At 47.6% G+C, this 25,006-nt stretch overlaps 1 protein-coding gene across 1 annotated transcript in view; it reads left to right on the top strand.

Moving 5' to 3' along the window:
* Nucleotides 1–11,760, top strand: part of LOC109906756 (ventral anterior homeobox 2-like) — a 39,439-nt gene extending 27,679 nt beyond the window's left edge. The window contains exon 3 of the mRNA XM_020504619.2: nucleotides 9,188–11,760. Within this exon, the coding sequence (XP_020360208.1) occupies nucleotides 9,188–9,685 (498 nt within the window). The 3' untranslated portion in view covers nucleotides 9,686–11,760. The remainder of the gene's footprint in view (nucleotides 1–9,187) is intronic.
* Nucleotides 11,761–25,006: the final 13,246 nt, after the last annotated feature.

Below are 25,006 nucleotides of genomic sequence, written 5' to 3'. Positions count from 1 at the left end.
TGTATGCATTGATATGTAGGCTGCTTTTGCAACAGCTAATGGGGACCCTAATAAAATAACAACATACCAATACTCTGCTTTGTCCAGTCTTGCCCAGCCCTGCCCATCCCTGCCCTACCCAGCCCTGCCCATCCCTGCCCTACCCAGCTCTGACCCGGCCATGCCCTGCCCTACCCAGCTCTGACCCGGCCATGCCCTGCTCTACCCAGCTCTGACCCGGCCATGCCCTGCCCTACCCAGCTCTGACCCGGCCATGCCCTGCCCAGCCCTGCTCTGACCCGGCCATGCCCTGCCCAGCCCTGCTCTGACCCGGCCATGCCCTGCCCTACCCTGCTCTGACCAGGCCATGCCCTGCCCAGCCCTGCTCTGACCCGGCCATGCCATGCCCAGCCCTGCTCTGACCCGGCCATGCCCTGCCCTACCCTGCTCTGACCAGGCCATGCCCTGCCCAGCCCTGCTCTGACCCGGCCCTGCCCTGCCCTGCCCTGCCCTGCCCTGCTCTGACCAGGCCATGCCCTGCCCTGCTCTGACCCGGCCATGCCCTGCCCTACCCAGCTCTGACCCGGCCATGCCCTGCCCTACCCAGCTCTGACCCGGCCATGCCCTGCCCTACCCAGCTCTGACCCGGCCATGCCCTGCCCAGCCCTGCTCTGACCCGGCCATGCCCTGCCCAGCCCTGCTCTGACCCGGCCATGCCCTGCCCAGCCCTACTCTGACCCGGCCATGCCCTGCCCTACCCTGCTCTGACCAGGCCATGCCCTGCCCAGCCCTGCTCTGACCCGGCCATGCGATGCCCATGCCCTGCCCTACCCTGCTCTGACCAGGCCATGCCCTGCCCAGCCCTGCTCTGACCAGGCCATGCCCTGCCCAGCCCTGCTCTGACCCGGCCATGCCCTGCCCTACCCTGCTCTGACCCGGCCATGCCCTGCCCAGCCCTGCTCTGACCAGGCCATGCCCTGCCCTGCCCCAGCCCTGCTCTGACCCGGCCATGCCCTGCCCAGCCCTGCTCTGACCCGGCCATGCCCTGCCCTGCCCAGCCCTGCTCTGCTCTGACCCGGCCATGCCCTGCCCTACCCAGCTCTGACCCGGCCATGCCCTGCCCTACCCAGCTCTGACCCGGCCATGCCCTGCCCTACCCTGCTCTGACCCGGCCATGCCCTGGTAGAAGCGGTGGGGAGGGTGATGGCTTGAGGGCAAATCCTGGTCATGCCTGCCCAGCTCTCTCTCGTTCTCTCCCCCCTCTCTCTCAGTAATCTCTGCCCCATCTCTGAACCCTGGATCCCATTAGGACGGATTTATTTCCAATAGTGTAGATGTATGGAGAGGGTAGAGATTTGCTCTCTTTCTCTTTTCATAATTTCCCCCATAGTAAAGTCCCCTGTAAACCTTAGGGTTTTTCCTCAAGCGGACGACTGTGAAATGAACGGCCCTCCTCCAGCTCCCTCTCACCTCAGCCCCTGGCTAAGCCGTGCCCCATCGAGGAAGCGCAGAGAGGTGATTGCCTGAAGGTGTGTGGGTTTTCACCCAATTTGGAGGAATTAGGAACACACAGGAATCAGTCAGAGGCTTTGCTTGAAAAACCCTGATTTGGGAAGTGGTATTTTTAACTTAGGCTCATATAGTATATACTGTATACATAAAGAGGATTAAAACAAGACTGAGACTGTGGATAGGGGCCCAGGTCTTTACTACTCTAAGTCTAAGATGTGGCGTCAGTATCCTTCTCAGCTGGGGAGGATTCCTCCCCAATCTCATTATACACATACTAACGGTGTGCGGAGACCATGGTGCCCTGAAAGGGACTCAACTAACCAACAGTTCTATCCAGGGTTGGGGACAATTCCCTTTCCATTTCAGTCCATTTAGAATGGAAACCAAATTCCACTTCCAATTCCAAATGTTCTACATTGAAAAGCATTGGTTTCTGTTCTGTGGTTGAGTGGCGGTCGCGTGCTTTACAGACATATGAGCTCTCTATGACTGCTGTGTGTGATGTGAATGCAGCAGCTCACGGCAGCGTTGTGTGTGCCCTGTCCTTGCCACACTGCTGCTAGTCATATAGGCTAGGTAGGTCCTACTCATCGTGGATGTGTTTCAAATGGCACAATATTCACTCTATAGTGCATGGGCCTGGGTCAAGATTACCCTGCCCCTCCCTGCCCAGCCTTCTCTGCCCAGCCCTGCCCAGCCATGTTCTGCCCAGCCCTGCCCAGCCCTGCCCAGCCCAACCCCGGGCTCCCGTGTGGTGCAGTGGTCTAAGGCACTGCATCTCAGTGCTAGAGGTGTCACTACAGACACCCTGGTTCAAATCCAGGCTGTATCACAACCATAGGGTGGTGGACAGTTGGCCCAGCTTTGTCTGGGTTTGGCCGGTGGACAGTTGGCCCAGCGTCGTCTGGGTTTGGCCGGTGGACAGTTGGCCAGTGGACAGTTGGCCCAGCGTCGTTTGGGTTTGGCCGGTGGACAGTTGGCCCAGCATCGTTTGGCCGGTGGACAGTTGGCCCAGCGTCTTCTGGGTTTGGCCGGTGGACAGTTGGCCCTGCATCATTTGGCCGGTGGACAGTTGGCCCAGCGTCTTCTGGGTTTGGCCGGTAGACAGTTGGCCCAGCACCTTCTGGGTTTGGCCGGTGGACAGTTGGCCCAGCATCGTTTGGCCGGTAGACAGTTGACCCAGCGCCTTTTGGGTTTGGCCGGTGGACAGTTGGCCCAGCGTCTTCTGGATTTGGCCGGTGGACAGTTGGCCCAGCGTCGTTTGGCCGGTGGACAGTTGGCCCAGCATCGTTTGGCCGGTAGACAGGTGACCCAGCGCCTTTTGGGTTTGGCCGGTGGACAGTTGGCCCAGCGTCTTCTGGGTTTGGCCGGTGGACAGTTGGCCCAGCGTCTTCTGGGTTTGGCCGGTGGACAGTTGGCCCAGCATCGTTTGGCCGGTGGACAGTTGGCCCAGCGTCGTTTGGCCGGTGGACAGTTGGCCCAGCGTCTTCTGGGTTTGGCCGGTGGACAGTTGGCCCAGCGTCGTTTGGCCGGTGGACAGTTGGCCCAGCGTCTTCTGGGTTTGGCCGGTAGACAGTTGGCCCAGCGTCGTTTGGCCGGTGGACAGTTGGCCCAGCGTCCTCTGGGTTTGGCCGGTGGACAGTTGGCCCAGCGTCTTCTGGGTTTGGCTGGTGGACAGTTGGCCCAGCGTCGTTTGGCTGGTGGACAGTTGGCCCAGCGTCTTCTGGGTTTGGCCGGTGGACAGTTGGCCCAGCGTCTTCTGGGTTTGGCCGGTGGACAGTTGGCCCAGCGTCTTCTGGGTTTGGCCGGTGGACAGTTGGCCCAGCGTCTTCTGGGTTTGGCCGGTGGACAGTTGGCCCAGCATCGTTTGGCCGGTGGACAGTTGGCCCAGCGTCGTTTGGCCGGTGGACAGTTGGCCCAGCGTCTTCTGGGTTTGGCCGGTGGACAGTTGGCCCAGCGTCGTTTGGCCGGTGGACAGTTGGCCCAGCGTCTTCTGGGTTTGGCCGGTAGACAGTTGGCCCAGCGTCGTTTGGCCGGTGGACAGTTGGCCCAGCGTCCTCTGGGTTTGGCCGGTGGACAGTTGGCCCAGCGTCTTCTGGGTTTGGCTGGTGGACAGTTGGCCCAGCGTCGTTTGGCTGGTGGACAGTTGGCCCAGCGTCTTCTGGGTTTGGCCGGTGGACAGTTGGCCCAGCGTCTTCTGGGTTTGGCCGGTGGACAGTTGGCCCTGCGTCTTCTGGGTTTGGCCGGTGGACAGTTGGCCCTGCGTCTTCTGGGTTTGGCCGGTGGACAGTTGGCCCAGCGTCTTCTGGGTTTGGCCGGTGGACAGTTGGCCCAGCGTCTTCTGGGTTTGGCCGGTGGACAGTTGGCCCAGCGTCTTCTGGGTTTGGCCGGTGGACAGTTGGCCCAGCGTCTTCTGGGTTTGGCCGGTGGACAGTTGGCCCAGCGTCTTCTGGGTTTGGCCGGTGGACAGTTGGCCCAGCGTCTTCTGGGTTTGGCCGGTGGACAGTTGGCCCAGCGTCTTCTGGGTTTGGCCGGTGGACAGTTGGCCCAGCGTCTTCTGGGTTTGGCCGGTGGACAGTTGGCCCAGCGTCTTCTGGGTTTGGCCGGTGGACAGTTGGCCCAGCGTCTTCTGGGTTTGGCCGGTGGACAGTTGGCCCAGCGTCTTCTGGGTTTGGCCGGTGTAGGCTGTCAATGTAACTGGAACTCACTCTGCTTCGCTCTACCAATCCACCAATCCCCTCTTTAGCTTAATTACATGGCAGTGTTCTCCAGATAAAGAGTGGATGAGTTGACGATGGTAGCGTGTACTGTATGTGTACACTATGTGGTCTGTGACGGTCCTATACATGTATATGTACATTATGAGCATGTGAGTGTGGACGTGTAGGCTGCGTGTTAGTGTGAACACTACACTACCTGATCTGTGCCAAGAGATGTGTTTGTCTCATGGTGAATGTATAGAGTGGCGGAGAGAGAAGAATACGAAGGAGAATCTGACAGGGTTTATTCTCGATATGAAGATGCAGCGATCGCATTCTTCCAGTCAGCTCACATCAATGGGTCATGTGTGGTGATCGCCTTGCCCGGATCGAATGCCATGACACACACACAAACGTATGAATACACACACTCACACCCGAGAGGTGAGGAAAAGAGCAGTAAGTCAGTGAAGATTGTATACATTTTTCATGAGTATGATTTCTCTGTGTGTGCAAACGCATCTGATCTCCCCTGACCCCCATTACCCTGTGTGTGTGTGAGCAAACGCATCTGATCTCCCCTGACCCCCATTACCCTGTGTGTGTGTGTGTGTGAGCAAACGCATCTGATCTCCCCTGACCCCCATTACCCTGTGTGTGTGTGAGCAAACGCACAAGATCTCCCCTGACCCCCATTACCCTGTGTGTGTGAGAGCAAACGGATCTGATCTCCCCTGGCCCCCATTACCCTGTGTGTGTGTGAGCAAAGACATCTGATCCTCCCTGTCCCCCATTACCCTGGGTGTGTGTGAGCAAACACATCTGATCTCCCCTGACCCCCATTACCCTGGGTGTGTGTGAGCAAAGACATCCGATCTCCCCTGACCCCCATTACCCTGTGTGTGCGCGTAGCCCCCCCTCAAACCACACGCTATACATTAAAGCACCTGTGCATCAATTAAACATCCAGAAACAAGCACAGTCAGAGTTCAGTGAGCTTTTCACACTGTGTGCTGTTGTGTGCTGTGTAGAGAAGCTCGCTGTGTAGGCCTACAGTCCAGTCCAGTACAGTGCAGTACACTACAGTCCAGTACGGTGCAGTACACTACAGTACAATACAGTGCAGCACAGTGCAGTGCAGTGCAGTGCATTACACTGCAGTATAATACAGTGCAGTACAGTGCAGAATAATGCAGTACAGTGCAGAACAGTGCAGTACAGTACACTACAGTGCAGTACAGTACAATGCAGTACAGTGCAGTACAGTGTAGTACACTACAGTACAGTGCAGAACAGTGCAGTACACTACAGTACAGTGCAGTGCAGTACAGAACAGTACAGTGCAGTCTAGTACACTACAGTACACTGCAGTACAGAGTAGTGAAGTGCAGTACACTGCAGTACAGTAGAATACCATGCAGTCCAGTACAGTACAGTGCAGTAAAGTACACTGACAGCAGAACAGTGCAGTGCCGTACAGTGCAGTACACTGCAGAACAGTACAGTACTGTGCAATACAGTGCATAATAGTGCAGTGAGAGATGAGAACTTTGCTTTGCCCTTTCTTTGTCTCTCAGTTGAAACCGGTTTAGGCAACACCAGCATCCTAGATACCATTGAAACCTATCCCTGTGGTTATAGCTTTTACTTACTTGGGCCAGCGTATTAGATACTTTAGTCTCTGTTGTCATTGGTGGCACCAGAATCGATTCCACTCTCACACCCACTGACTGACGAGGTCCCCATTCCACTCCCATCTCATTCTAATCCCTCCCCCTTGTCTGCGTCAACCTATCGGGGCAATCAAATATAATTTGATCTCTGAGAAGTTCATTTATTATTCACTTTACATGTACATACTGTATTCTCCACATAGCCCATCCTATATAACTACTGCCGTACATACTGTATTCTCCACATAGCCCATCCTATATAACTACTGCCGTACATACTGTATTCTCCACATAGCCCATCCTATATAACTACTGCCGTACATACTGTATTCTCCACATAGCCCATCCTATATAACTACTGCCGTACATACTGTATTCTCCACATAGACCATCCTATATAACTACTGCCGTACATACTGTATTCTCCACATAGCCCATCCTATATAACTACTGCCGTACATACTGTATTCTCCACATAGCCCATCCTATATAACTACTGCTGTACATACTGTATTCTCCACATAGCCCATCCAACATAACTACTGCCGTACATACTGTATTCTCCACATAGCCCATCCTATATAACTACTGCCGTACATACTGTATTCTCCACATAGCCCATCCTATATAACTACTGCTGTACATACTGTATTCTCCACATAGCCCATCCTATATAACTACTGCCGTACATACTGTATTCTCCACATAGCCCATCCTATATAACTACTGCCGTACATACTGTATTCTCCACATAGCCCATACTATATAACTACTGCCACATACAGTGGGGAGAACAAGTATTTGATACTCTGACGATTTTGCAGGTTTTCCTACTTACAACGCATGTAGAAGTCTGTAATTGTTATCATAGGTACACTTCAACTGTGAGAGACGGAATATAAAACAAAAATCTAGAAATCACCAAAACCCACAGCTAGGGCAGCCAGGGCTCCGCAAGAAGCATCTCAAGGTCCTGGAGTGGCCTAGCCAGTCTCCAGACCTGAACCCAATTGAAAATCTTTGGAGGGAGCTGAAAGTCCGTATTGCCCAGCGACAGCCCCGAAACCTGAAGGATCTGGAGAAGGTCTGTATGGAGGAGTGGGCCAAAATCCCTGCTGCCGTGTGTGCAAACCTGGTCAAGAACTACAGGAAACGTATGATCTCTGTAATTGCAAACAAAGGTTTCTGTACCAAATATTAAGTTCTGCCTTTCTGATGTATCAAATACTTATGTCATGCAATAAAATGCAAATTAATTACTTAAAAATCATACAATGTGATTATCTGGGTTTTTGTTTTAGATCTCACAGTTGAAGTGTACCTATGATAAAAATGACAGACCTCTACATGCTTTGTAAGTAGGAAAACCTGCAAAATTGGCAGTGTATCAAGTACTTGTTCTCCCCACTGTAGCTTATGCTTTATAACTACTGCTGTACATACTGTATTCTCCACATAGCTTATGCTTTAGAACTACAGCCGTACCTACTGTATTCTCCACATAGCTCATCCAACATAACTACTGCTGCACATACTCTATTCTCCACATAGCTCATCATATATAACTACTGCCGTACCTACTGTATTCTCCACATAGCTCATCCAACATAACTACTGCTGCACATACTGTATTCTCCACATAGCTCATCCTATATAACTACTGCTGTACATACTGTATTCTCCACATAACCCATCCAACATAACTACTGCTGCACATACTGTATTCTCCACATAGCCCATCCTATATAACTACTGCTGTACATACTGTATTCTCCACATAGCCCATCCTATATAACGACTGCTGTACATACTGTATTCTCCACATAGCTCATCCTATATAACTACTGCTGTACATACTGTATTCTCCACATAGCTCATCCTATATAACGACTGCTGTACATACTGTATTCTCCACATAGCTCATCCTATATAACTACTGCTGTACATACTGTATTCTCCACATAGCTCATCCTATATAACTACTGCCGTACATACTGTATTCTCCACATAGCTCATCCTATATAACGACTGCTGTACATACTGTATTCTCCACATAGCTCATCCTATATAACGACTGCTGTACATACTGTATTCTCCACATAGCTCGTCCTATATAACGACTGCTGTACATACTGTATTCTCCACATAGCTCATCCTATATAACTACTGCTGTACATACTGTATTCTCCACATAGCTCATCCTATATAACTACTGCTGTACATACTGTATTCTCCACATAGCTCATCCTATATAACGACTGCTGTACATACTGTATTCTCCACATAGCTCATCCTATATAACTACTGCTGTACATACTGTATTCTCCACATAGCCCATCCTATATAACTACTGCTGTACATACTGTATTCTCCACATAGCTCATCCTATATAACTACTGCTGTACATACTGTATTCTCCACATAGCCCATCCTATATAACGACTGCTGTACATACTGTATTCTCCACATAGCTCATCCTATATAACTACTGCCGTACATACTGTATTCTCCACATAGCTCATCCTATATAACGACTGCTGTACATACTGTATTCTCCACATAGCTCATCCTATATAACTACTGCTGTACATGCTTTTTTCCTACTTATATATTGTCTATACAGTCTGTGCGCACCACATATTTATATTCTGTACTCTGACATTACTCATTCTGATATATATATATATTTTTTTCAAAGTATTTTTTCTCCAGGAATGATTTGTGTATTAGTATTGCACTGTTAGACATTTACTGCACTGATGGAGCTGGAAACACAAGCATTTTGCTTTAACATCTGCTAAACGTTGATTTGATTTGAGTGTAGAGAGATGAGGGTAAAAAACAACCAATCATGGTTGAACCCAGTGGGAAATACAACAGTGTTGATCCAATGAGGTGTACTCTGGGGGCTGTCTCTGTATGTATACTGCTTGTGTCTGTGCGTGCATGGATGGCCAGGCACTTAGCTAGGTATCACGTGTCACCAACTTGTGGAAATATCATATAATATCATATACTTTACTGTAGCCTCCACTGAAATAATATAGTTATGTATCGTAACTCTCAACTTGGAGGTGCCTTCTTGACAATGACTTGCTGAATTAAATAAAGGTTTCGTTTTCACAAAAGTTTCATGCAACAGAATGAACCGGAATCCAATGATGGCTAAGTAGATTGTTGAGACAGAATCTGTGTTTGTGTGGTTTGAACTAGACATAAGTATGAGTTCTTATTTCTCCTATTGTCTGCTGATTTAGTGAACCATTCAATGAATAAAGCCATGTTTTAACTCTTTAGTCTGTCTCACTTCTTCTGTCTTTATAGGTTAAAGTGTGGTTCCAGAACCGCCGCACCAAGCAGAAGAAGGACACGACCAAGGACTCTGACAAGCACTCCTCCTCCACCTCGGAGTCACTGGCCACCTGTAACATTTTGCGTCTCCTCGAACAGGGCCGCCTCCTCTCCGCCCCGCCCCCCCATCCCCCATTGGGCCACCACCCAGGAAATGGCTCTCTATTGGTCAGCTCCGGAGGGGGCTCCTCCTCGCCAGGCGTGAGTAGGAGCACGCCACCAGGAAATGGCATTCTTGGCATGGGTGGAACTTTCGGGCTGTCACTGCCCTCCCTGGGAGGGACTTCACCTTCGCCACGTCTGGGCATGCCGCCGCCGCACTCACTGTGCTTCTCAATGCCGCTGCTAGGGGGCGCTCATCATGAACTGGCATCTGGGTACGGGTGCGGGTCCTCGGCATTTGAGCCATACATGCGGCTGGACAGGATCTCCAAGGATGGAGATCTAAGTGGGAAGAAGAGAGTTTCCTAAAAAGCGGCCATTAAGGGGTTGGGATGACCCCCCCCCTCCCCCTCTGGTCTCCCACCTATCCACCCACCAACATTGCTGTCCATCATTGGTTGGCTCATCAACATCATTGTTCAGCTACTGCCTGCCACGGTGGGGGTGTTACGGAACAGGACCTTGTGGTGTGACAGACAGGGGTGATGATGAAGCCCGTCACACACAAAAACGTTGCTTGTGAATTATTTGGGAGAAATGAAATGTGTGTGTGATTCATGCGGAGAACAAACCTTTTTTTCTTAACGCTTCTCCTCCTCTGTTCACTTTGTCCAGTCAGTACGTTTGTGTGATCGTTCTCTTCTTTCTTTCTCTTTCTTTCTTTCTTTCTTTCTGTTCCATATTATGTTTTTTAAAAGCCTGACATCGTAGAAAAGGCCCTGACTGAGTCAGTGTAAGTGAATAAGCGTGATGTCGTCTGTAGATTACATTACAATACAAAGGAGTGCAACCAGTTACCCCTTTAACATATTACATACCTTCCAGCAAAATGACCAGGTTTCCCATCATGTGGCAGTTTTCTGCCAGAGCGCTCCAAGTCAAATAATCATACGCGTTAGCAGTTTCTAATGTTAATTTGCACTGTATAGTGTCCAACACTGATTCCTGTAAATTCTGTATTTGGTTGGTTGTGTGTGTATTTAAAAAAAATGTGGACAAGTAATATGTGAACTAAAGCTAGTCCTAGGTCAAATCCATGCTATGAAGAAGAAATAGCAGTTGATAAAAGGTACTGGGGGTATGGCCTTGCCAAAGTAACGGGTTAGCAATAGCGCCATTATCCTGGCCCCTGCTCTGCGCTACGTCCTCACGTCCGTCGTGTCGTCCAATCAACTTGAGTAAATCCAGGTCAACCTGAGGAGCTTGACCTCTGACCTCTAACCCCCTGACCTTTTATCCACTCCCATGAGATTAACTCTTGATGTGTAATTCACCGGTGACAGTATCACTCCGTATGCTTTACCATTGGCTACAGAGACTACTCTCTGGTTTAAAGCCACCCACCCGCAGGTTGCCACAACAACCCCCGGTTTAGATCATCTCTGAATGTTTGCAAACAAAAAGGGCTCATCATCGTTGGGGGGCGGGGTGGGGGGTGAATTTGTTTTGGTGTACATAAAAAGCGACCCATCTGTCCCGTACATATCCCACCACCGCCCCCTGTGCTTGGTCTGGCCAAACACTCCTTATCCCAAATCTTGTGTTTGAATGTTGTTCACGTAGGTTTGGTGCACACACACACACAAACACACACACACACACACACACACACACACACACACACACAGACAGAATTTCTAACCGGTTCATATCAATCCTTCTCCTTATCTCATGGAAGTCTGTGTGTGATGTTCTGATGGGTCGACAGATACTGTAGGATGCAGTAGGCATCATCTCTTTTAAACTGGTTTCTTCTCCCAAGTCCTAATAAGCTTTTTTCTATGTATATGTTTTCTCAGATTGGTACATTCAGTGGCTTCTATTTCCCCTTTCCCTGTTTATTATCTAACAATTATATTTGGATATTCCTTCCTAGACCCTCTCCCGCGCTCAAGACTCGCCCATTTACTTTGATCTAAAGCACCAAATGTTCCTTGGAGATTTTACATGATCTCCCATCTCCCTCTTTTTGAATATAGTTTGTTGTCATGTGCTAGACCGTGAAAGTTATTTGAGATCTTGAGGTATCAGATATTCACAGGTTGTATCACCTATAGGTACAGTTCCAAACACAGTGTACGCAGACTATCTATTAAGAAGACAGGTTAAGGGTTAGTCAGAGATTCTGGATTCAGTTCAGACACGTTTCGATTATTTTCTCAAAGAGACTCAAAGCTCCAAGCCCTGGTCACTGTAGTTTGACCTCAGTTTGTCAATGTTAACTATCTCCACTGGGTTTTTTCACAACTTTCTATTTCTCACCTCTAGCTTGGTGGTTTTCCTATTCATCGGGGCATGGACTCCACAAGGTGTCGAAAGCGTTCCACAGGAATTCTGGCCCATGTTGACTCCAATGCTTCCCACAGTTGTGTCAAGTTGGCTGGATGTCCTTTGGGTAGTAGACCATTCTTGATACACATGGGAAACTGTTGAACATGAAAAACCCAGCAGCGTTGCAGTTCTTGACACAAACCGGTGCACCTGGCGCCTACTACCGTATCCCGTTCAAAGGGCAGTCATATATTTTGTCTTGCCCATTCACCCTCTGAATGGCACACATACACAATCCATGTCTCATTTGTCTCAAGGCTTAAAAATCCTTCTTTAACCTGTCTCCTCCCCTTCATCTACACTGATTGAAGTGGATTTAACAAGTGACATTAATAAGGGTTCATAGCTTTCACCTGGATTCACTTGGTCAGTCTATGTCATGGAAAGAGCAGGTGATCTTAATGTTTTGTACACTCAGTGTATATGGATCACATTTTGGGCCCCCTATTTCTTGCTCTCGTGAAGGTCCTGGTTTGCTATGTGATGACATCAATGAAAAAGGGCCGACCTTATCGCCGACCTTCACGAATAATCGCCAAGGTCAATCCACCTAAATTATTCCAAAGCCTGAAAAAATCCCCTCTGTGAGAAAAGTGTGTGGAAAAAAAGATTCTGATAGTAAAACAACAGATTTGCTCTACTACGGTGTCTCTCTGACCTTCTGACCTTTGTCTGCCAGTCTCACCTTCACGTTGTCGTAGTGAAGCACCGCTGTGGGTCTTGTGGTCATGGAAACCTCTCTGTTTGTGTGTTGTTGCTGTGGTTCTACCGGGGCTGTTGTTGAACATCATGTTATTTTCAATAAGCAGCATCCATAATTCACACCGTCCTCCATCAAATATTGAAGGGAGAGGCAGACCTGAGAGGCAGACCTGAGAGGCAGACCTGAGAGGCAGACCTGAGAGGCAGACCTGAGAGGCAGACCTGAGAGGCAGGGAGATAGACAGGGAGGGAGGGAGGGAGATAAACAGGGAGGTAGGCAGAGAGGCAGGGAGGGAGGGAGATAGACAGGGAGGGAGGCAGAGAGGCAGGGAGGGAGGCAGAGTGGCAGGGAGGGAGGGAGATAGACAGGGAGGGAGGCAGAGAGGGAGGGAGATAGACAGGGATGGAGGCAGAGAGGCAGGGAGGGAGGGAGATAGACAGGGATGGAGGCAGAGAGGCAGGGAGGGAGGGAGATAGGCAGGGAGGGAGGGAGATAGACAGGGAGGGAGGCAGAGAGGCAGGGAGGGAGGGAGATGGAGAGGGAGGCAGAGAGGCAGGGAGGGAGGGAGGGAGAGAGACAGGGAGGGAGGCAGAGAGGCAGGGAGGTAGGGAGATAGACAGGGAGGGAGGCAGAGAGGCAGGGAGGTAGGGAGATAGACAGGCAGCCAGAAAAGCAGGTAGGCAGGAACCAACTTACCTAGCTTCCCACTTCTACTTCACGTCCTTTTTTGTCTTCTTTCATCTTTCTTTTATTTTGGTCCAGAACTCTTTGCTTCTCCCCTGCCACTATGTCAAAGGCATTCTCTTCTCACACTGTATTTATTTCTTTGTATTTTTAACAGTATTCCTAGAAAACAAATCTTTCCTCCTGTAAAGTCAAAGTGGTATTTTTTTGGCAGTTCTCAGTATCTGTGTCAAACTCAGATATTCACCCAGCTTCAATCCCTTCAAGACTTCGACCAGTAAACAACTAAACAAGTAGAGTGATCCCTTTCCCGGTCATGTGATCCCTCTCTCTCTCTCTCGTCTGACCATCTCTTTCAATAACAACTCCTTTTCCTGCAGCTGTACAGTCCTGTGTTTGTGTTGTACGTTCAGCCGACACTGTTCTTGTGCACGGTGTTGGAACCACATGGAAAAGCAGCGCTGAAAAGCTAGTACGTGTGTTTCATTTAAGGAGAGGCCGTTCTCATTTTCAACAAAATAACATTCAAAGGCACCACAGAAGGAAATCTAACCTTTGCCCTTCCTGGGTTGAAGATGATAGTGCTTTCATAGCAAATAGCCCAGCATCAAACAGTTTCTCTCTTTATCTCTCTCTCTTTTTCTCTCTCTCTGCCCTCGCTGACTTTTGTTACGCGTTTTCTCCTGACACCGTGCAACACTGAAAATTCACCTTCATATACAAATAAACCCATGTCAGAGAGATGTGACTCGGGGTAGAACATACCAGGGTTGGGGTCAATACCATTTAAATTCCAGGCAATTCAGGCAGTACACTGACATTTCAATTCTGATTCTATTCAATGCTTTTTAATAAGGAACATTTGGGATTGGATTTGGAATTTGGTTTACTTTATGAATTGAATGGAATTGAAATTGAATTGACCCCAAACCTGGAGAACACTGTTTCCTCTCCTCCTTCAGGCTCTCCAGGGCCCATATTCCCAAAGTATCTGAAACACGTTGTAAATATGGGCCCAGTTCCTCTCTCTCTCTCTCTCTCTCTCTCTATACGTGGTGCTACTGTATCATGAGTTTGATGGTTTTATGCGATTGTGTGGCAATGTTTGTTTATTTAAAAATAAATAATAATAAAGTCCAGAGGCAATGTTTTGTTCTTATGCACAGTAAGGTTATGTGAGGGTACAGTATATAAGGCCATACAGTACATTATTTCCTTTTGGCAGTAAAGTTGAAGCCTGATTCCCAATCTGTATGTGCTTAAGCCAACTATAATTTGTCATGCTGTTGGATAAAAGTACAAACTGATCTGTGATCAGGCTAAGTAAAAGTTGTGTTTGACCATGTCAAGTTAATCGGCACCGTTCTACTACTCACAGTGAAGAACTTTACAATGTAAATATATGGGTATTAGCACAAGTATCTCCATCTCAGTACCATGTGATGTTTACAACAACAAAAAACAACAACATCAAGAAACAGCAACAACAAAAAAAACAAAAAAAAAGACAGAAGAAATGTCAAACGTGATATATGCTTTACAATTCTTTGTCTCATTAACAAATTGCACTTATTTAAAGAGACTTTCTTTGTGTTCTGGTTTGAAAAAGTGGTTTTCAAGCTCTCTGGCTCGAAAGGACAAAATATTGTATAATATGTATTTTTATGCATATAAATATATGTCTATGTAACTTGGTCTGTCTGACTCTTCTATTCACCACAACACTTCACGTAACTGACTTTACTTCATTCTTATGGACAACATCCTGTTCAAAACCAAGACTATGATCCAATAATGGCTGCACGTGAACTGTAGCATTTGCTCTAGGGGAAATATATTTAATCATATGCTGATTCACAAGTTACCCTCTCTGGATGACAAACAATTATATACCTCTCCTCTCCTCCGCCTCTCCTCCTTTTCCAGCAACACAGGGACAATTGACTCCAGGGTGCCAATTAAAATGATTGCCGCCTTTATTTGAGAGCGCGAGAGGGCCCGGAGACAGGAGACCAGATGGGTGGCCCGTTTCACAGTGATGGAAGGAAGGAGGGATGGAAGGAAGGACGGAAGATAGAGAGGCAGGGAAGGTGGGGAGGTAGGAAGGAAGGGAGCCCCCCCTTTATTATGGAATGAAAGGAAGGAGGAAAGGTAGAAAGAGAGGCAGGGAAGGTGGGGAGGGGTGGAGGTGGGGAGCCGGGTAGCACTCCCTGTAGCAGTGGACAGAAGTAGAGAAGGTAAACCCTGATGAGTTGTAGGGCCAGTGGACAGAAGTAGAGAAGGTAAACCCTGATGAGTTGTAGGGCCAGTGGACAGAAGTAGAGAAGGTAAACCCTGATGAGTTGTAGGGCCAGTGGACAGAAGTAGAGAAGGTAAACCCTGATGAGTTGTAGGGCCAGTGGACAGAAGTAGAGAAGGTAAACCCTGATGAGTTGTAGGGCCAGTGGACAGAAGTAGAGAAGGTAAACCCTGATGAGTTGTAGGGCCAGTGGACAGAAGTAGAGAAGGTAAACCCTGATGAGTTGTAGGGACAGTGTAACAGGAGTGCATGGGGCTAAAGTTGTCGTTTCACCTGAGCTCCAGTGACGCCAAACCCAGAAAATCTGTATTTAATTTAGTTTTTTTGTAATCAGAATGATCAGAAAATAAAACACTTGCTTTTGTGTCCTTTTCTTTGTTCTAATCAGTAGTGCTGTGTGTGTGTGTGTGTGTGTGTGTGTGTGTGTGTGTGTGTGTGTGTGTGTGTGTGTGAATGTGTAGTCAGTTTAATGCTGTGTGTGTAGTCAGTTTAGTGCTGTGTGTGTCTGTAGTCAGTTTAGTGCTGTGTGTGTGTGTGTGTGTGTGTGTGTGTGTAGTCAGTTTAGTGCTGTGTGTGTAGTCAGTTTAGTGCTATGTGTGTAGTCAGTTTAGTGCTATGTGTGTGTAGTCAGTTTAGTGCTGTGTGTGTGTGTGTGTGTAGTCAGTTTAGTGCTATGTGTGTGTGTAGTCAATTTTAGACAATGTTAATGGGGGTCTGTTCGGCACTCCATTTCCTATAGCCAATGATCAGCTCCTTTGTCTTGTTCAGGTTGAGGGAGAGGTTGTTGTCCTGGCACAACACTGCCAGGTCTCTGACCTCCTCCCTATAGGCTGTCTCATCGTTGTCTGTGATCAGGCCTTCCACTGTTGTGTCATCAGCAAACTTAATGAAGGTGTTGGAGTCATGTTTGGCCACGTAGTTGTGGGTGAACGGGGAGTACAGGAGGGGACTAAGCACTCACCCCTGAGGAGCCCCAGTGTTGTGGATCAGCGTGGCAGATGTGTTGTTGCCCGGCCAGTCTGAAAGTCCAGGATCCAGTCGCAGAGGGTGGTGTTTAGTCCCAGGGCTTAGTTTAGTGATGAGCTTTGTGGGCACTACGGTGTTGAACGCTGAGCTGTAGTCAATGAACAGCATTCTCACATAGGTGTTCCTTTTGTCCAGGTGGGGAAGGGCAGTGTGGAGTGCGATTGAGATTACGTCTTCTGTGGATCTGTTGGGGCGTCATGCAAATTGAAGTGAGTCTAGGGTTTCCCAGGATGACTGTGTTGATGTTAGCCATGACCAACCTTTCAAAGCACTTCAAAGCTACCGACGTGAGTGCTACGGGGCGGTAGTCATTTAGGCAGGTTACCTTCACTTTCTTGGGCACAGGGACTATGGTGATCTGTTTGAAATATGTAGGTATTACAGACTCGGTCAGGGAAAGGTTGAAAATGTCAGTGAAGACACTTGCCAGTTGGTCCACACATGCTTTGAGTATACGTCCTGGTAACCGTCTGGCCCTGCGTCCTTGTGAATGTTGACCTGTTTAAAGGTCTTGCTCACATTGGCTGTGGAGAGCGTGATCACACAGTCTTCCGGAACAGCTGATACTCACATGCATGTTTCAGTGTTACTTGCCTCGAAGCGAGCATAGAAGTTATGTAGCTCGTCTGGTAGGCTCGTGTCACTGGGCAGCTCTCGGCTGTGCTTCACGTTGTAGTCTGTAATAGTTTGCAAGCCCTGCCACATCTGACGAGCGTCGAATCCGGTGTAGTACGATTTGATCTTAGTGTCACGAACATCGTAGTGAGGAGACCAAAGCGCAGCGTGATGTGAATACATCTTTTTTTTAATGAAAGACGAAAAAACACGAAGTACACTAACCAAACAAACAAAATAACAAGACGCACGTGACCGCTATCACAACTGAGTGCTAACATCACATAGACAATAACCCACCAAATACCCAAAGGAGATGGCTGCCTAAATATGGTTCCCAATCAGAGACAAAGATAAACAGCTGCCTCTAATTGAGAACCAATCTAGGCAACCATAGACATACATAAACACCTAGATGGTAAACAACCCCATAAACCTACAAAAAACCCTAGACAGTACAAAAACACATACTCTACATCACCCATGTCACACCCTGACCTAACCAAAATATATAAAGAAAACAAAGAATACTAAGGTCAGGGCGTGACACTTAGTCCTGTTTTGATGCTTTGCCTGTTTGATGGTTCGTCAGAGGGCGTAGCAGGATTTCTTATAAGCTTCTGGGTTAGTGGCAGCTCTACCCTTTAGCTCAGTGAAAATGTTGCCTGTAATCCTTGGTTTCTGGTTGGGGTATGTACGTACAGTCACTGTGGCGATGATGTCCTCAATGCACTTATTGATAAAGCTAGTGACTGATGTGATGTACTCCTCAATGCCATCTGAAGAATCTCGGAACATGTTCCAGTCTGTGATAGTAAAACAGTCCTGTAGTTTAGCATCTGCTTCATCTGACCACTTTTTTATAGACCGAGTCACTGGTGCTTCCTGCTTTAATTTTTGCTTGTAAGCAGGAATCAGGAGGATAGAATTATGGTCAGATTTGCCAAATGGAGGGCAAGGGAGACCTTTGTATGCATCTCTGTGTGTGGAGTAAAGGTGGTCTTGAATTTCGTTCCCTCTGGTTGCACATTTAACATGGTGATAGAAATGAGGTTAAACAGATTTAAGTTTCCCTGCATTAAAGTCTCTGGCCACTAGGAGCGATGCCTCTGGATCAGCGTTTTCCTGTTTGCTTATGGCGGTATACAGCTCATTGAGTGCGGTTTTAGTGCCAGAATCGGTCTGTGGTGGTATGTAGACAGCTACAAAATATACAGATGAAAACTCTCTAGGTAGATAGTGTGGTCTACGACTTATCATGAGATACTCTACCTCAGGCGAGCAAAACCTTGAGACTTCCTTAGATATCGTGCACCAGCTGTTGTTTACATATATGCATAGGCCCCCGCCCCGTGTCTTAACAGAGGCTGCTGTTCTATCCTGCCGATAGACTGTATAACCCGCCAGCTGTATGTTCTTATTGTCGTCGTTCAGCCACGACTCAGTGAAACATAAGATATTACAGTTTTTAATGTCCTGTTGCTACGATATACATGCTTTCAGTTCGTCCCATTTAATTTCCTGCAATTGAACTTTAACTTGCTGGACGGAAGGCAAAGGCAGATTAGCCACTCGTCGCCAGATCCTCTCAAGGCACCCTGATCTTTTTCCGGAAAGTTTCAGTTTCCTTCTCCAGCGAATGACGGGGATCTGGGCCTAGTTGGGTGTCTGTATAGTATATCCTTCCCACCCGACTCATTGAAGAAAAACTCTGTTCTGATGTCCAGAAGCTCTTTTCGGTCATAAGATACGATAGCAGCAACATTATGTACAAAAGAAGTTACGAACAATGTGAAAAATATAATAAAATAGTATGGTTGGTTAAGAGCTGATAAGATGGTAGCCATCCCCTCCGGAGCCATCACCTAGTCCTGTGCCATATCTTAGTGCTACGTGTGTGTGTGAAATTAGTGTGTGTAGAATTAGTGTGTGTAGAATTAGTGTGTGTAGAATTAGTGTGTGTAGAATTAGTGTGTGTGTAGAACCCTGGCCTCCCAGGCCTTTAGCCACGCATCACCGTCCTGCCTGCTCCCCTTCTCTCACCCCTCCCTTAACCCATCAGGGGGCCCCTGCACTAATTAGGGTTACTAATTGGGGCCCATCCAGTGCCAGGGACTTCTCCACACCTGCACAGTCATGTGAAATTCAAAGAGGTGCGCAAGGTCAGAGGTCAGATGAGGGGGAGAGAGGCGATCAGCTGTGGAGGTCCTCTGGATTAGAGAGAGAGACTTGGGGAAAGGAGTGTGTGTGTGTGTGTGTGTGTGTGTGTGTGTGTGTGTGTGTGTGTGTGTGTGTAAGGACAGCGAGAGAGAGAGAGAGAGAGACATTGGGTGGGGTGGGGCACATCTTGGGGTTAATTGCTGGGTGACCTTAGTGGACTGGAAGGCCCTCACCTCTCCTCACCCCTCCTCACCTCTTCCTTAGCCTGCCTGCTTTTCTCAGCCTAGGGTGGAATGATGGCTGCTTGTTTTGACATGCTTCACACAAGAGGCTGACTGACTTAGCCCTCGGAAAGAAAGAGCCCGGCTGCATTCCTGAGACCAGTCGACCGACCAGGGTCCTCAACAGGCAGACAGGACGGGGCGGGAGGGGATGGGGGGACCATTAGTGATTCTCTCTCTCTCTCTCTCTCTCTCTCGCATACACACACACACACACACCTCCCACCCTGTGTTCTATTCTTCCTGTTCAAACAAGCTAACACTGCTACAAAAGGGTTGGAAGGAAAAGTGTGAAAGGCGTGTAGGTTTAGTTTTTAGTCCCCATTGGTGTGCAGTGCACAGTCTTTGCCCCTTGTCTTTCTTCGGCGCCTTTTGATGATGCGTAAACAAGGAAGTGCATAGGGAAGCAATAGAGGGACATGGTCAAAGGGCGAGAAAAGACGACAGCATCGTGCTTGATAATGGTTTGATGAGGCGAAGTGGTCAATGGGCTTTAGTATGTCATTCAGAACAGTTGCATTCAATTTCAGTTGTTATGGAAACATTTAGAAGAAAGAATAAGTAAATATGTTTTGAGATACAACACTGACCGTCTTCCATGGTTGCATAGCATTTATTTATGTCAGTGTTTTTTATATTATAAATCAGATTGTTGAAATCGTACTTATTGACAGAGGTTGTGATAATCCCACAATAGATTTGGAAAATATCGTTTTTTGTCTAGCTTCCATACCCACCGCTCCAGTCTAAAATGGAGTGTTCACAATTCCCTTATGGGGAAAAACACATGATTTCAAGTGAAATTGTCATATTTTGCAAATTTTATTTCCCATGTGAAACAATGTGGTTTTGGAATATTTATGTGAAATATCGTCACGTGGATTTTCACATGATCACAGAACCTTTCTCATATAAAATCATGTCAAAGCATGTGGTTTTAGAACACTTCATATGAGATGATATTTCACATGAAGTTACACATGAATGTCCTGCAAACAAAAATGAGTTGTTAGGATGTCCCCAAAGTACCCGCAATGTTTTCAACTTATATATTTGACACAGGATTTACACAGTCATTATTCAACACATCCTCTACCGGGATTTGAACTCACAACCTCTTAGTTCACAGCATACCAAACATCCTGCAATGCCACCATGTCTGTGTCAACAACTGATTTCATCTGTATTCCAACACTTTTGACTTCAAAGTCAACTTTGTATACGCTCAAGAAAAAATATTATATTCAGGAGTAACATTAAAACCTATTATATTTATCATAGTTATTCAGGAGTAACATTAAAACAGAATATTATGCCCCAACAACATTAGACAACTATACAGAAAACACTCAAATTGCTGAATCCAGTAAATGAAATCAATGATGACAGAATAGTGAGATGAACTGATAACTAAAACAGCAGTGTAGATGCCACTATTTTGCTACATGCAGAGATGTATTATAGGTATTGAATGTATATGTTCAACTTTGACACTATTTTAGCTGAACATTGTACCACTTACCTTAAAACCCCATTTCATTACTTCCATTACAACAAAAGTAATTATGTGAAATAACAGTTTTCACATGTTGAGCTGAATTGTTCACATGTGAAAACAAAAGAGACGTGATGTCAGTTTTTCCACAGGTGTTCAATATAGAGTTTACATGTTAACACCACCTTTACACATGTGAGGAGAATAACATCTAATCGAACTCTCACAGGTGGAATTGCATTTTCACGTTTGAAAAACTTTTGCATGTGACAATCAAATGTTCCTTTCCACGTGTTAAAAAATGTCACATGTAGTTTCATATCAGATGTTGAAATGTTGCATCCCCATGTCACATTTATTTAACACCAGATCATGTTTTCACATGTTGTCAAATGTTTTCACATGTAGTCTTATCAGTTATCACATGTTGTGCAGGTCTGCTCATTGGCTAACCCAGTCCACTGAGCTGACTCACATGTTGTGCAGGTCTGCTCATTGGCTAACCCAATCCACTGAGCTGACTCACATGTTGTGCAGGTCTGCTCATTGGCTAACCCAGTCCACTGAGCTGACTCACATGTTGTGCAGGTCTGCTCATTGGCTAACCCAATCCACTGAGCTGACTCACATGTTGTGCAGGTCTGCTCATTGGCTAACCCAGTCCACTGAGCTGACTCACATGTTGTACAGGTCTGCTCATTGGCTAACCCAGTCCACTGAGCTGACTCACATGTTGTGCAGGTCTGCTCATTGGCTAACCCAGTCCACTGAGCTGACTCACATGTTGTACAGGTCTGCTCATTGGCTAACCCAGTCCACTGAGCTGACTCACATGTTGTGCAGGTCTGCTCATTGGTTAACCCAGTCCAATGAGCTGACTCACATGTTGTGCAGGTCTGCTCATTGACTAACCCAGTCCACTGAGCTGACTCACATGTTGTACAGGTCTGCTCATTGGCTAACCCAGTCCACTTAGCTGACTCACATGTTGTGCAGGTCTGCTCATTGGCTAACCCAGTACACTGAGCTGACTCACATGTTGTACAGGTCTGCTCATTGGTTAACCCAGTCCACTGAGCTGACTCACATGTTGTGCAGGTCTGCACATTGGCTAACCCAGTCCACTTTGCTGACTCACATGTTGTGCAGGTCTGCTCATTGACTAACCCAGTCCACTGAGCTGACTCACATGTTGTACAGGTCTGCTCATTGGCTAACCCAGTCCACTGAGCTGACTCACATGTTGTACAGGTCTGCTCATTGGCTAACCCAGTCCACTTAGCTGACTCACATGTTGTGCAGGTCTGCTCATTGGCTAACCCAGTCCACTGAGCTGACTCACATGTTGTACAGGTCTGCTCATTGGCTAACCCAGTCCACTTAGCTGACTCACATGTTGTGCAGGTCTGCTCATTGGCTAACCCAGTCCACTGAGCTGACTCACATGTTGTGCAGGTCTGCTCATTGGCTAACCCAGTCCACTGAGCTGATTCACATGTTGTGCAGGTCTGCTCATTGGCTAACCCAGTCCACTGAGCTGACTCACATGTTGTACAGGTCTGCTCATTGGCTAACCCAGTCCACTTAGCTGACTCACATGTTGTGCAGGTCTGATCATTGACTAACCCAGTCCACTGAGCTGACTCACATGTTGTGCAGGTCTGCTCATTGGTTAACCCAGTCCACTGAGCTGACTCACATGTTGTGCAGGTCTGCTCATTGACTAACCCAGTCCACTGAGCTGACTCACATGTTGTACAGGTCTGCTCATTGGCTAACCCAGTCCACTGAGCTGACTCACATGTTGTGCAGGTCTGCTCATTGACTAACCCAGACCACTGAGGTGACTCACATGTTGTGCAGGTCTGCTCATTGACTAACCCAGTCCAATGAGCTGACTTACATGTTGTGCAGGTCTGCTCATTGACTAACCCAGTCCACTGAGCTGACTCACATGTTGTGCAGGTCTGCTCATTGGCTAACCCAGTACACTGAGCTGACTCACATGTTGTACAGGTCTGCTCATTGGCTAACCCAGTCCACTGAGCTGACTCACATGTTGTGCAGGTCTGCTCATTGGCTAACCCAGTCCACTGAGCTGACTCACATGTTGTGCAGGTCTGCTCATTGGCTAACCCAGTCCACTGAGCTGACTCACATGTTGTGCAGGTCTGCTCATTGGCTAACCCAGTCCACTGAGCTGACTCACATGTTGTACAGGTCTGCTCATTGGCTAACCCAGTCCACTTAGCTGACTCACATGTTGTGCAGGTCTGCTCATTGACTAACCCAGTCCACTGAGCTGACTCACATGTTGTGCAGGTCTGCCCATTGGCTAACCCAGTCCACTGAGCTGACTCACATGTTGTACAGGTCTGCTCATTGGCTAACCCAGTCCACTTAGCTGACTCACATGTTGTGCAGGTCTGCTCATTGACTAACACAGTCCACTAAGCTGACTCACATGTTGTGCAGGTCTGCCCATTGGCTAACCCAGTCCACTGAGCTGACTCACATGTTGTACAGGTCTGCTCATTGGCTAACCCAGTCCACTTAGCTGACTCACATGTTGTGCAGGTCTGCTCATTGACTAACCCAGTCTACTGAGCTGACTCACATGTTGTGCAGGTCTGCTCATTGGCTAACCCAGTCCACTTTGCTGACTCACATGTTGTGCAGGTCTGCTCATTGACTAACCCAGTCCACTGAGCTGACTCACATGTTGTGCAGGTCTGCTCATTGGCTAACCCAGTCCACTGAGCTGACGCACATGTTGTACAGGTCTGCTCATTGGCTAACCCAGTCCACTGAGCTGACTCACATGTTGTGCAGGTCTGCTCATTGGCTAACCCAGTCCACTTTGCTGACTCACATGTTGTGCAGGTCTGCTCATTGACTAACCCAGTCCACTGAGCTGACTCACATGTTGTACAGGTCTGCTCATTGGCTAACCCAGTCCACTGAGCTGACTCACATGTTGTACAGGTCTGCTCATTGGCTAACCCAGTCCACTGAGCTGATTCACATGTTGTGCAGGTCTGCTCATTGGCTAACCCAGTCCACTGAGCTGATTCACATGTTGTGCAGGTCTGCTCATTGGCTAACCCAGTCCACTGAGCTGATTCACATGTTGTGCAGGTCTGCTCATTGGCTAACCCAGTCCACTTAGCTGACTCACATGTTGTGCAGGTCTACTCATTGACTAACCCAGTCCACTGAGCTGACTCACATGTTGTGCAGGTCTGCTCATTGGTTAACCCAGTCCACTTAGCTGACTCACATGTTGTACAGGTCTGCTCATTGGCTAACCCAGTCCACTTAGCTGACTCACATGTTGTGCAGGTCTGCTCATTGACTAACCCAGTCCACTTAGCTGACTCACATGTTGTACAGGCTCGTGCCTCTTTGCTCAGTGATGTTTATTTGATGTGTTTCATCTGACCCTAATCCAACGCACAATCTGTTGGACATCTTATTTAGAACTGTGTCGGGGCAACCCATCCAGAGGTATCATGGTATATATAACATATGATACATAATGATATGTAGACTTACAATTAGCTACCATATATACATTGTATCATTAATGTGTCACGTTTCTGTATAAACATTGTCTTTTGTTTATTTTCACCATTTGATTGATTCACTTTTCTGCACAATGCACTTTTTGTGCATCATGATGCCCCAATAAATCCAGTCTATTTTTGAATTCAAGCCTCAGTGGTGGATTTGTCCGCTTTATCAACAGTTTTTGGGTCTCCGTCTCTCCTAGAGTCCTTATACAGTATATACATTACAAAATGTTCTTGGTGTTGGGCCACACTTTACATTGTGGTGTTGTTGTTTCTCTGTAATTATTCCGATAAGTACAGCGTAGATGTTGTGTCACTCCAACACTTTTGTGACTTCTTCTTTGCTTATTAATCAAAAGCGTACAGAGAAATCATGGAAGCGTACAGGTCACCTACTGTACCAGTGTCCCCAGTAACTCCCCTCTTCCTCTCCCACTATTTTCAATCTCAAAATCCTTTCAAAA

Source organism: Oncorhynchus kisutch, linkage group LG16 (assembly GCF_002021735.2).
Source record: "Oncorhynchus kisutch isolate 150728-3 linkage group LG16, Okis_V2, whole genome shotgun sequence".
In the NCBI taxonomy this organism is placed as follows: Eukaryota; Metazoa; Chordata; class Actinopteri; order Salmoniformes; family Salmonidae; genus Oncorhynchus; species Oncorhynchus kisutch.
Note: the sequence above shows the minus strand (reverse complement) of the source record. Positions and strands in the feature narration are given on the sequence as shown.